This window comes from Suncus etruscus, chromosome 8, assembly GCF_024139225.1.
Source record: "Suncus etruscus isolate mSunEtr1 chromosome 8, mSunEtr1.pri.cur, whole genome shotgun sequence".
NCBI classification, from domain to species: domain Eukaryota; kingdom Metazoa; phylum Chordata; class Mammalia; order Eulipotyphla; family Soricidae; genus Suncus; species Suncus etruscus.
This window is the reverse complement of record NC_064855.1, coordinates 15,866,051-15,878,122: the sequence shown is the minus strand read 5'-3', so window position 1 is coordinate 15,878,122 and position 12,072 is coordinate 15,866,051. Positions and strand designations below refer to the sequence as shown.

The following is a 12,072-nucleotide window of genomic DNA, read 5'->3' as shown; positions in this document are numbered from 1 at the left end:
GAGGGATTTTTTTTTATAGAAATGGACGTAATGGACTTGGGCAGATGTGACAGATGCAGAGACTTAAACCCAGGTCATCTCCGAGGCTGCTTATGGGGTAGGGGGGACAAGCACCACCCTGATGCCATTTCATAAAACAGGCTTCAAATTTCTGGATGATTACATGCATGGAAATATCGAGGGGAGATATTTTTAAACCCCAAATTGCCCCAGGCACGTGGACTGACCCCTTTAGGGTCTCTGCTGGACCCAACCTCTCTCTTGGACTCCATGTATGAGACACAATGAGGAGGACACGATGCACGGTGTCCCTCCTGCTGGCTGGGAATAGGGGTGTCTGGCTGGAGCAAGGCTCCCTCTCAGGGGCCGTGAATAAACCCCATGTTATCCTCAGCAACAATCACTGTAAATGACACCCGAGGGGAACAGCCGTCACCTGCCTGTGAGCACTGAGACAAAAATTTTCTCCTTCAATAGTTTCTCTGCTTACTCACTGCAATTCTGCGTCCTGGAACGTTCCGTCCACCAAAAGCCCCATTGGGGTGCCTCCACAGACAGTGCAGGACAGGGGTCAGGGGGTGCATCTACAAGGAGCAGGGTCCCTGCTCCATCCCCTGCACCAAGCACAGGGAGAAAACACTCAGACACAAACGCCCCTGATCTCCTGGTTGAATTCTCCCTCTGCCACTTAGATCCTCAGTGGCTTCTGTGCCTCAGTTTCCCTGTCCATTGGAGGCAACCATATTGTCATGAAGCTTCATAGACTGGATGGCTTAATACCTAGGACAGTTTCTGGGGCTTGATAATCCATGGCACTCAGCTAAGTATTTGTGGTTGTTAGTATTCTCCCTGTAGCAGGCAAATAGTAAATATTTGTGGGGGAAATAGGTCAGGTCCGTCACAAATCTTTGCTTCTCAAGCACAGTAATAATAACCAATGACAACTTCTGATGGGAATTTTCAGATATGACCCTGGATAAAATCAGCAGGATAAGGACCTGCTGAGATAGCACAGCAGGTAGGGCACTTGCCTTGCACTTGGTCCATCCAGATTAAATCCCCAGCATCCCATATGGTCTCCTGAGCAATGTCAGGAATAATCCCTGAGCACTGCCATGTGCTACCCAACCTATACCCCCCCAATATCACCTAGATGGGGGCCTCAAGATAGTAGAGGGTTAAGACACTGGCTTGCACACAGTCAACCATTGTTTGCCCCCCCAGCACTACTTACAGTCCCCAAAAGTGAACCCTGAGCAGAGAGCCAGGAATAGCTCTCGAGTGCTCCAAGTATGGCCCAAACCCACCATTCCCCAAAGATCCACCTGAACAGCTTGTTTATTTCACTCATTTATTTTGGGTTTGGAACCGCTCCTGGTGGTGCTCAGGGCTGACTTGGCTCTGTACTCAGGGATCATTCCTGGCGATGATCAGGATACTATCAAATGCCAAGGATTGAACCTGGGTCAGCTGAGTGCAAGACAAGTGCTCCATCACTGTACTATATCTCCAACCCTAATTTTTTATTTTATTTGGGAGGTTACTTAGGGAGTAACTCTCAGGGGGTTTGGGGTCCGCTCTAGGCAGGCCAACTGCTGACCCAGTTGACTCAGCCAACTGAGTCAGCAATTTAATGCCAGGGTCTGGGCACCACCAGGGCCACCCTGGCAGTGTCCAGGGACTGAAGGAACTGCAAGAGGTCACTCAGGATTGGGCACACTCTGGGTATGACCCATGTGCTCTCTCCAGCCCTCAGATGACTTGTCTGAGGCATGGTCCTTTTGAAGCCAATTCCTCAAGTTCTTGGCCAGAGGCCAGAGGTTGAAGTTCCCACTGTAAAGTGGGTGCCCCCACTCTTCTTGCACCCCTCAGACTTGGCTGGCAGGGCCTGAGCACCAACCACCTTGCCCTTCTGCATCTTGGCACCCTGGCCATCAGCCAGTGCCCAAATCCACACCCTATAAGCACCACAGAAAGAGCCTCACTGCCTGCCCCCACCTCTCTACAAGATAGGGTCCTAGAAAGATGTCAGGCTAATGTGCAGTACTGGGGACCTCACTGCATGTCCCTTCCAAGTGGTTCACAGGCCAGCTTATCCCTCCTGCCCTTCTGCTAGTTCTCATTCAGCAGATGGAAAAGTGGGTGGAGAAAGGTGCCAGGGCAGGTGGCGCCACCCTTCAGGAAAAGCCCATTTACATTCAGGGGAGAAGCATTAGTTTCCCCAAAAGGGGCCCCTATGCAAGGCTCAAGCCACACCTCAACCCCCAGCTGCCACTGTGTCTGCCTCAGTTCTGGGGGTGGAGCCCCATTGCTCTGCAAGCCTTCCTCACAAGACCCCATCAGCCCATGAACTGACCCTGGTAGACAGGGTTCGAGGAGGAGGAAGATTCTGCACTGCCTGACCTGGGAGCCCAAGAAATGGCAGGAATGGAAAGAAAACCGGAATTATTCTATTTCAAGGGGGAGAGTATGAGAAGATGCAAAGGATGTGGTGTGAGGCAGTGAAGGCAGAAGTGACCGTGAACCATACCCAGGTGATGGACAGGGCAGCCTTGCTGATGAAACTGAAAGTCAAGCAGCACCCTGGTCTGGTTGTGGGGGGAGGGACCAAGTGGTACCTACATTCCTGATACCCAAAAGATGTGGTCCAAGACCCACCTGCATCTCCCTTATCTGGTAGAAACATGGAGAGGGTTTAAAGGATGGGATTTTTTTTTAATTCTTATTACACTGGAGCCAAGGCAATAGTACAGTAGGAAGGGCACTTGATTTGCATGTGGCTGACCCAAGTTCAATCCCCAACAACCTATATGGTCCCTGGAGCATCACCAGGAGTGATTCCTGAGTGCAGAGTCAAGAGTAAACCCTAAGGGGCTGGCGCGATAACAAAGTGGAGAACATTTGACTTGCACAGAGCTGACCTAGGTTTGATATCCGGTATCCCATATGCACCCCCTCAATAGCCTGCCAGAAATGATATCTGAGTGTGGAGCCAGGAGTAACCCCTGAGTGCCATCAGATGTGACCCCAAAACCATAAATAAATACAGAATTATACAAATAAATAAAATATTAATAAGATAAATAATAGTAAACCCTGTCCCCCAAATAATATATATATATATATATATATATATATATATATATATGCTTTATTTTTTACCTTAGCCCAGATTCATAGCTCCTAGAACCAGCCATGAGTGCCTCTGAGAGCTGAGAAAGACCACCAGCTCCAGGAGCAGCAGCTACCACAGACCCTGGGTCTCCCAGTCCCTTCCAGATGGAGCCTGTCAGAGTGGGTCCCCGACAGTGGCAGGAGGCCCTTTGTGGGGAGTCAGCTCAGACAGCCCAGGTGTCCCCCTAGGGATCCTAGATTGAGCCTGTTAATGCTTAAGAGATTGAAGAGATTATTTTATAGTTCCTCCACTTCCAGATGGAGAGTGAGGCCAAGTGAGGCAGAAGGGGCATACACACACATACACACACACACACACACACACACACACACACACACACACACACACACACACACACACACACGCCCTGCCAGGCAGGCACCACACCACAGCACTAGCTCCCCGGCTCTTTCCATTTCCAGAGCCTGAACCCCAACAATGGAGGCTGAAGAAAACCAGGTCTGAGGTGTGCCAGGGACCAGAGGAAATAGGGTTGCAGGAGTGAGCAGGAGCAGGGCCTGGCTCACAAGGGAACAGTGGTCCACTGGATCTGGGAGGCCTGGACAAGAGGAGCAGGTTCCAATGTCCAGCTGAGCAGGGCTTGGCCAACAGTAGGGAAGGATGCTGTAGACATGCGAGGTGACTGGGAGTCAGGCCTGCCCACAAGAAGTTGCAGAGAATGGGCATTGGTGTGAAGGGGAAAGACTTTAATTGTGATGGTCACCCCCATGGCAAAACCCCTGGGCTCTGCGAGGGTACCCTGTGACCCTCATTTCTAGCCTCTAGCTCAAGATAAGCAAGCGCGTGTGTGTGTGTGCGTGTGCGTTTGTGTGTGTGTATGTGTGTGTGTGTGTGTGTGTGTGTAACTGCTCCTCTCTTCAAAGATTAGTCCCCTGCAGAGAGTCTCTGAGGGTTCAGCCAGAGGCCAATGAAGTAAACCAACATCTCAGAGCCCCCAATCTTGCCATTCTGCCCTACTCACATGGACATGGGGCTCTGGAGCACAGCCACTAGCATAACTGTGCTGTGTCATCTCAATTGCTTCCTGTCTTGGGGCTCAGAGGTGCAGAGAGGGTCCTTGTGGCTGACTGGTGATGAGGTAGGACCCCCTCACATACACACACACACCCTTGACATTCACATACACAAGCACAGTCAACACAGGGTTGCCCAGCTCTCTGCCCACCAAGCCTCGACTCCTCATCCTCCTTGCTGGGACAACAGAACAAAGTTCTGTACCGTTTCAGAGAGACCAAGAATTCCTAGGTCACTTGTCTGCTGGAACAGGCTGAGACTTCATGTCTAGGGCTGAAAACAAAGCTCGTTCTAACACACTCTCACACACACAGGATTTAATGCTACACAACTCACACGGATAATGGAATAACGGTTCGATACCACAATAGTGACCTTGGAACCCATCAAGGGCATGAGGAGACAGAAGGGCTGAATGTCAAGGGAGCAGCTGTTGGACAGCCGAGGGCATCCTAGGCTCATGTTTGTCTCTGCCCCAAGCAAACATCTGCACTGTACTCACAGCCCACCACCCTCCTGGATGGACCCCCAAGGTCATGGGCTGGGTCAGGGATGACATATTCTAGCCCACCTCTGCTCTTTGGGTAGGCAGAGACCACAGTGGGATCCCCTTCAGATTTGGGGTCCCTGGCCAGGGTAGTGCTGGGGACACATGGGAGGACATCCTGAGAACACATGAGATTGGGTCCCCTGCATACTCTGTAGCTAAGGGGCAGAGGGAAGCAGTGGTGTCACCTACCCTGGCCACTTTTCAGTCTTCCTGATGGCCACAAAGACCAAGTACACTTGGCTCTGACCGCAGCCCCTTTAGCATGCAATACAGGGCAAGACCCCGTCTTCCTTTTGGGGGTCTGGGCAGGAGAAGACGGAGAGAGCACTGCAGGAAGGAGAGAACAGGCCTGGGGTTGACTGAGACCAGCTTGTGAGGCCACTTCTACTCCTTCTGTCTAAGCTGCTCATTTCCAAGGAGGTGGCCATGACACGTAACAGCCCCAAGTAGCATCTCAGTTTCAGAGAGAGGGAGCAGAACTGATAAGAATTGCTGCTGTGGCATGTTTGGCTTCATCACACCAACATCTGGAATGTTCTGGTTAAAGGGAGTGAGAGTGGGTGCCACTGTGGCTGCAAGCCACACCCTGTGAGTCTTCCAGAAATGTGGGAAACCCCTCTAGAGCTGTACCTGCCACCATGGGGCTGAGATTCTGCATATACAGACCAAAAACACCCCGAAAACCATATCCCATGGTAATCCCCCAGGCAATGAGGGAGGAACAACCCAGATTTGTAAGCTCAGAATTATGGGCTCGAGACTCACTCCATGTTTCCTCCCATTCCTCCATCTGAGCCCTGGCACTTGTCTTCCCATGCCCTCCCCAGAACCCCAAACTTCACAAATTAGGCCCTCACAATGGGGATTCTCCCCCTATGCCACACAGCAACAGTGCCCTCCTTCTAAGTGGGGTGCTGTCAAACAGGAGGGTGACATCTCCATTCAGCTGCCTCTCTGCCTCTTAAGCCCAGTTCCCACCATCTAGAGGTGCCTTCTGGGACTCTGTAATGGGCCCCCAACGTCCAGTGACTGATCCACCCTTTCTTCTCCTTTCCTTCCTGCAGCACAAGAGGAACACTGCACCTAGGCTGGGTCTCCCTTTGGGTGTCCCTCCCTCTCCCTACTAGAGACTATATAAGACCACTGAACACCACACACAGCTAGCAAAAGGGCCAGCAATGTAGTCCAAATGGCAGTGCGCATGCTCAGCAGAAGTGAGGCCCCCCTAGGATGGATGCCCAGCATTGTGGGGCTCCCCAAGCACCCTCAGACGAGGCCCCAGTACCCTGCCTCAGACCTGAACCACTGGGTGTGGTCACACAAACCCACAGGAAAACACCAGTCCTTCTCCCCAATCTTGCAGTAACCCCATTCCAGGCAGGAAAAAGCCACGGCTTGGATGCTTGTAAAACAGTGTTCAGGATCCTGCTCAGAGAGGGCGGGGCGCTGGGCCGGGCTGGGTGAACATGCAAATCTGTATGCAAATCCAATGCAAATCTAGGGTCTGCCCTTGGGTTCCTGGCACCCTGCCATCTCGGCTGCCTGCAGCACACCCTATTCAGACACCTGGGTGCCGGCTGGCATCTAGGGGCTAGAGAAAGCATCTCAGGAGCTAGGGGGCACATCTCCTGACAGCTTCAGGAGCCCTGGGAAACAGGACTCCCCCCCAAGAACACCCGGGGGGTGGGGTGGATAGATGGGGACAAGGGACTCCCTGCACCACTCTCTCTCCTCCTCCCCAGAAACCTTTCAGAACCACCACCCTTCCTGCCACTCATCCTGGGATAGAATCATTCTTCCGGCCACACAGGGAACCTTCGCAACTCACAGGATGAAATTCCTGAAGATACAGAGCACCGAGTGGAGAGTTGGGGGTGTTGTGTGTGCACCCTTCAGCAAAGGCCACATTCACATTGTACCCGGAGTATCCCCTGTTCCTGTGTCAGGGTGTGTCAGGGGTGTCACCTACCAGCCTGGGGGCTCTGCTTTCTTAGCAAAGCATCAGGGGCCCAAGACAACCCCACCACCACCACCACCGGCCACCGGCTTGTCCATCTCCCGCCTGAAGCCCTCGCAAAGGAGCAGCAGCCTTTCCCTCCGGTCCCCTAGGGACCTGGCTCAACTTAAGCAGTGCCTTTGGGTCAACTGCTTACTTGCTTTTTGTTCCTAATCGAGCTCCCCATTCTACTGCAGAGATATATTAGAGGCGGCTGACTTTGATGCCCAGAAACAAGAAGCGGAAGGCTTATCGGGCTGTTTCGTGATTCCCCTGTTCCCTTCGCACCCCGGGCCTGGTCCCCACCTACCCCACCCTGGTCCTTCTTTCCTCTCTGAGGTGCTCTGCCCTCCCTCCGTTCTGTTTGCCATTTCGAGATTTTTTTTTTTTTAAAAAAAAAACCACATTCCTCCCCCTCTCTCTTCGTGCCACCCCCCTTTTTAATTAGGCACGAAACAGAGTGTTAGAGATTTTCTTAATGGCTCGACGAAGGGCTTTTAATTTGGTCTTCTCGAGAGGGAAGATGCATGAGGCCCCCCCACCCCAATCAGAGAAGCTGGGGTGGAAATGGAAAAATCAATGCAACCCATTATTTTGGCTTTTAGAAAACAGGAATTTTAGTGCCGGGGAAGCTTGTTCTTTTGCACAGTAAAAATGCAAATGCGGGCAACACAGATGCTGGCACGCTGGCGGGAACCAGGAGCTTCGCCAGGCAAACGGGGCGGCCTGAGCCCGGGTAGGTTTGGGCAATAATAAAGCAGTTATTGGAGACCTGATAACCGATTATTAAAACACCTTCGCAGTTTGGTTCTGGGGCATCGGCCTGAGCTCTGGCTTAATAAAAAAAAAAAAAGGGTATTTCATGAGGAATGAAAATAACAGAAGCTTAAAACACATTCAATAACTGCTTAATTCCATCCAGGGGACGCTCCATCTCCTCTTGTTTTCTTCCCTCCCTCTCCGCTGCCTCCTCCCCATCCTCACAGATGGACGGACAAATTATTGCAAGAGGATATTGTTTTCTGGAACTGGCTCGAACATTCACATCTACATTTTCTCTGGTGCCGCGGGGGTGACTGGCAATGGAGAACATTATCCAAACCCCATCTTCTCTGCCTTTCCCGAACCCCATCTTCCCTGCCTGAACCCCATCTTCCCAGGGGCCCCATGTTCCCTTCCCCCCTCCCAACACCCTGATGCCACCCCAATCAGAACCGGCCCCGGGGATCAACCTGGCACCTGAGACCCAATTAAGGCACAAAGGGAAAGCAGGGCTGTCTGGCGGCTGCCCTGGCGCCGGGCACAGATGCCCGAGTGGCTTAGGGGCAGGGCTATCCTGAGCTGCGGTCAGGCCTCTGTGGGGTGCTCACCTGGCTCCCACCTGGCCCCCCACATGTCCAAGGCCGGTGGCAACTTCCTTGTGGAGTTGGAAAGGATTTGGTTCCTTGGCTGTCCTGGGGCCTTCTGGGTCTTTGTCCACCCCCGCCCCATCTGCTCTTGCCGGATCAAATAGCCTGGGCTTCATTTATTAATGCCCAATAGCCTGGGTTTCATTTATTAATGTGGGGGGGGTGCGGAGGACGCAGGGGGGAAGGACTGTTCTCAGGTAATCACCCAGGACCTGGGCTCCAGGGAGAACCAGGTTTTCTGCAAGAGGCTCGGAAAGAGGGAGCAGGGAGAAGGGGTGAGGGGGGAGCCTGAGGACAAAGCTGGACTGGAACATGCCAGCCACTTGGGCCTGTGCTTTCTCACCTGACAAAATGAAAATGGGAGCTGGGGGGGGGGGCTATGGGAGAGGGAGAGAGAGAGAGAGAGAGAGAGAGAGAGAGAGAGAGAGAGAGAGAGAGAGAGAGAGAGAGAGAGAGCTCTGCCTCTCTTCACCTTATGTATTTTTAATATTAATGTAATTAAAGCTGTGAGCCAGCCAGCCTGTGGGGGTGGAGGGAGGCAGAGCGGGCCTGGAGAGAGGAGACTAGGGGTGTGTATTGGGGGCTTGGGGGTGGGCCCAAGGCAGGCTTCTAGTGACTTCAAAGTGAGATGAAAGGGTCCAGGGGATGGGTGATGGGTGGGTTATCCAACCTAGACTAGCCTCAGAGCATCACCGGGTGGGCCCTACTGCATTTGGGAAACTCTACTTCGTCTGAATCCCAGAGGCCACCTCTGACCCGTAGCCCTGGTGGTCTCAGGGGTATACCCAGGGGTATCTCAGGCCTGGGTCTGGCTCTGACAGGGGCGATGGTGACAAATAAAATACAGGGACATACATCCCCGCCTTCCCCCCTGCTGTGCCCCAGATCCGGTGTCCAAGCGACTGGCACATCCCACTCCTAGGGTCGCCCCTACAAAGGACAACGGGTGCATTTCACAGGAAGCAGGGAGCCCACCCTCTGTGAAACCACCCTTCCCTTTTCCCTTAAGGGTCAAGTGTGGCCGCTTGTCCAGGCCACCGAGCAGGGCAGAGGAGAGGAGAAAAGTTCTCGGCTGGAGCCCTGGCGTGTGTGCCCGCGGCGCAGGGCGCGGAGTTGGCCACTGGGGGCAGTCCCTGGCCACGGCCCGGCCCGGAGCGCCTGGGCACGGGCCTGAGCCCGCGACGGTGCCCGCGGACCGCCCAAAACGTCTGTCCCCTGCCAGCGGCCAGCACCGTCCCAGCCAGCGCCTCTGACCCCGGGGGATCCGGAGATCCGGTGGAACGCCCCGCAGCAGCAGGTCCGGGCTTGCCGGACAGCTGGACCCACCCCTTAGCAATGCTGGCTCTCCGGGGGAGCCGGACACGCCCCCCACAAAGCGGAGGCTTATCCCTATGCCCAGTCGATCCTGCGCCCCAGCCCAGCCCAGCCCAGGAGGAACCGGACCGTGCGCCTTGGGGCTGGCTGGCTCCGCGCGGGAAGGGGCGAAGCGGGGCTGGGGGGCAGGCGACCTCCGCCTTCGGAGAACAAACTTGCTCTTCGGGGACCCTAGAAGCCAGGACCCCACTCCCACAGCCCCCAGATCTCCGGGTGGCCCGGGGCGGCCGAGGGGCGCGGAGCTGCGGAGCGCACGGAGCTGGGCATCCGAGGCCCCGAATGCGCGCGGGCACTCCCAGATGCGCCCTCCTGGTCCGAAGCCACCCGGGTAGGTTCCCAGCAACCCCCAAGGGTGTCATGATGGGGCGGAGGGCTGGGAGAGGAGGGGTCCAGGGCAGAACCGTGGGGGTCCCCGCAGCCGAGCGCACCGGGATGCCCAGGGCTTGCACCCCGCCACCACCCCGCGTGGCGCGCCCCCAAACGCGTACCAGGAGGGGCGGCCCGGGGCGAACTCATACCTGGGTGTTCCCTGGATGCCTCTCCAAACCCCCGGTGCCCGAGCCGAACTGGGGGGCTGCGGGATCGCTCCCCCAGCCCTCGCCCACCCTGCGCACCCCGGGAACCCCTGTGCGGTGCGGGGCGGTGCGGGCGGTGCGGGGCTCACCTTTTTGCAAAGACTCCAGGAGCAGGAGGAAAGTTACCAGCCACATGCCATAAGAGGCCCTTTGCTCCGGGGAGGTGGTGAGTGGCCGGCGAGCGGCAGCCTCTCCGCGCTCAGCGCTCCAGCCGCCCGCACTCGGAGCCCCGCGCTCTCAGCTCCTCACCCCAGCGCTCCGCCGCCGCGCGCGGCTCCTCCCTCCGGCTCCCCGGCTCCTGTCATCCGCGGGGCTGGGCTAGGCGGCCGCTCTCCCCGCCCCCCGCGCACCCCGGTGCCCAGCGCCCGCGCGCGAGGGGAGCCCCCTCGCCCAGCCGCAGGGATGGGGCGAGGCCCGAGCCGGAGGACTCCCGAGGCTGTGGGAGAGGCAGGTGGTGGTGGTGGTGAAGATGGGGGTGGGAGGGTATTCCTTGGCACGCACACACACACACACACACACACACACACACACACACACACACACACACACACACACACACACTGGGGTTCCCTTCATGCCCACAGGTCAAGGACACCCCTATCCTGGCCCGGTCACCCATGCGGAGTGACCAAAGCTTCCCAACTCTTTCAGACTCAGTTTACCTCGTGGTTGGGTAGGGAAGTAAGAGGCTCAGAGGCAAAGCCAGAGTAAGAGACCTTTACTCTAATATGTCTCCCTGACTTTTTCAGCTTCTGGGCACCCCCTAATTACTTCTCCAAGCCTGCCCGACGGAGAGATCCAGCTAAGGTCACACATACACACACATATTCACATCACCCCATCCGTACAATTCAGTCCCACCCAGTGTGTGTGTGTGATCATTTGGGCCACTCTGCGGCACTAGTGCCAACAGAGCTACAGTGGATGCCACTTCCTCCTCTACCTCCCCACTTCCCCACCAGGCACAAAGGTGCATGGCCCTGCACCTGCCTACATGCAGCTGGTACATACAGGTGAGTGGGCCATGGCTTTCTGCCCACTGCAGTGTGACCCGTGTGCAAGCTGGGCTGGGAACTGGGAACCAAGCACAGCCGAGCTGGGCCCTGATGACGAGGTAGATGCAACTAGAGATTCCTGTATGGCCATTCCTGAATAAAGCGCCCCAAAGGGCCAGAAAAGAGGTACAGGAGGCCCCTGGCTGGGGGTCCCCCAATTGGCAGAGAAAAGGCCTGCAGTGAGAACCCCTCCTCAGCCCTAGAGGTGGTAAAAGAGAGGCCCTGGTCTTTAACTTTGTGCCAAACTTTAGAAAAGCCCACACAGACATATGAACATGATCCCATACCAATGCTTCTGACTTTTCCAACCAGGTCAACCTTGTACAGGCCTCACACTCTCATTTTTGGAACTTTCCATCATCCCAGACATTCTATGCCCATTATCACCTTGATACTGACACTGCCACTTGTGGTAATTAGGCCATATTGGCATGTGAGCCACCGGTGGGCGTGGCCACATGGCAGCACTCATTCCCTGGCACCCACCCTGGTCCCCCATATGTCCCCATCTCCTAGGAACCTGACTTGGCTGTGTCCATGAGCTCACTCCATCTATAGGGAAGGGATCAAATTGGTTCAACATGGAGTCTTGAAGGTCCACATGAACCAGAACCCAATTGCACACACCTCACAAAATAGCTCTTGTCCATTTGTTCTTCTGCAGTCAACACTCAGTTTTACTGGAACTCTCTCTCTCTCTCTCTCTCTCTCTCTCTCTCTCTCTCTCTCTCTCTCTCTCTCTCTCTCTCTCTGGAGTCTGGGAATCAGGAGCAGGGTGAGAAGAAAGACAAACCAGTCCCTGGAGAGAGAGAGCATAGGAGTTATAGGGCTTTACTTGCCTAAAACTGACCCTGGTCCAATCCCAATTCCAACCACCACATATGGTCTCCCGAGCAACACTGG

General features: G+C 55.1%; 2 protein-coding genes across 2 annotated transcripts in view; one reads left to right on the top strand and one right to left on the bottom strand.

Annotated features, from left to right (window-relative positions):
• Positions 1-10,347, bottom strand: part of DSCAML1 (DS cell adhesion molecule like 1) — a 241,203-nt gene extending 230,856 nt beyond the window's left edge. The window contains 1 exon segment of the mRNA XM_049778199.1: positions 10,204-10,347. Coding sequence (XP_049634156.1) covers positions 10,204-10,249 — 46 coding nt within the window. The 5' untranslated portion in view covers positions 10,250-10,347.
• The window catches only part of UBE4A (ubiquitination factor E4A), a 626,538-nt gene that overhangs the window by 188,408 nt on the left and 426,058 nt on the right, over positions 1-12,072 (top strand). The gene's annotated exons all lie outside the window — the stretch shown is intronic.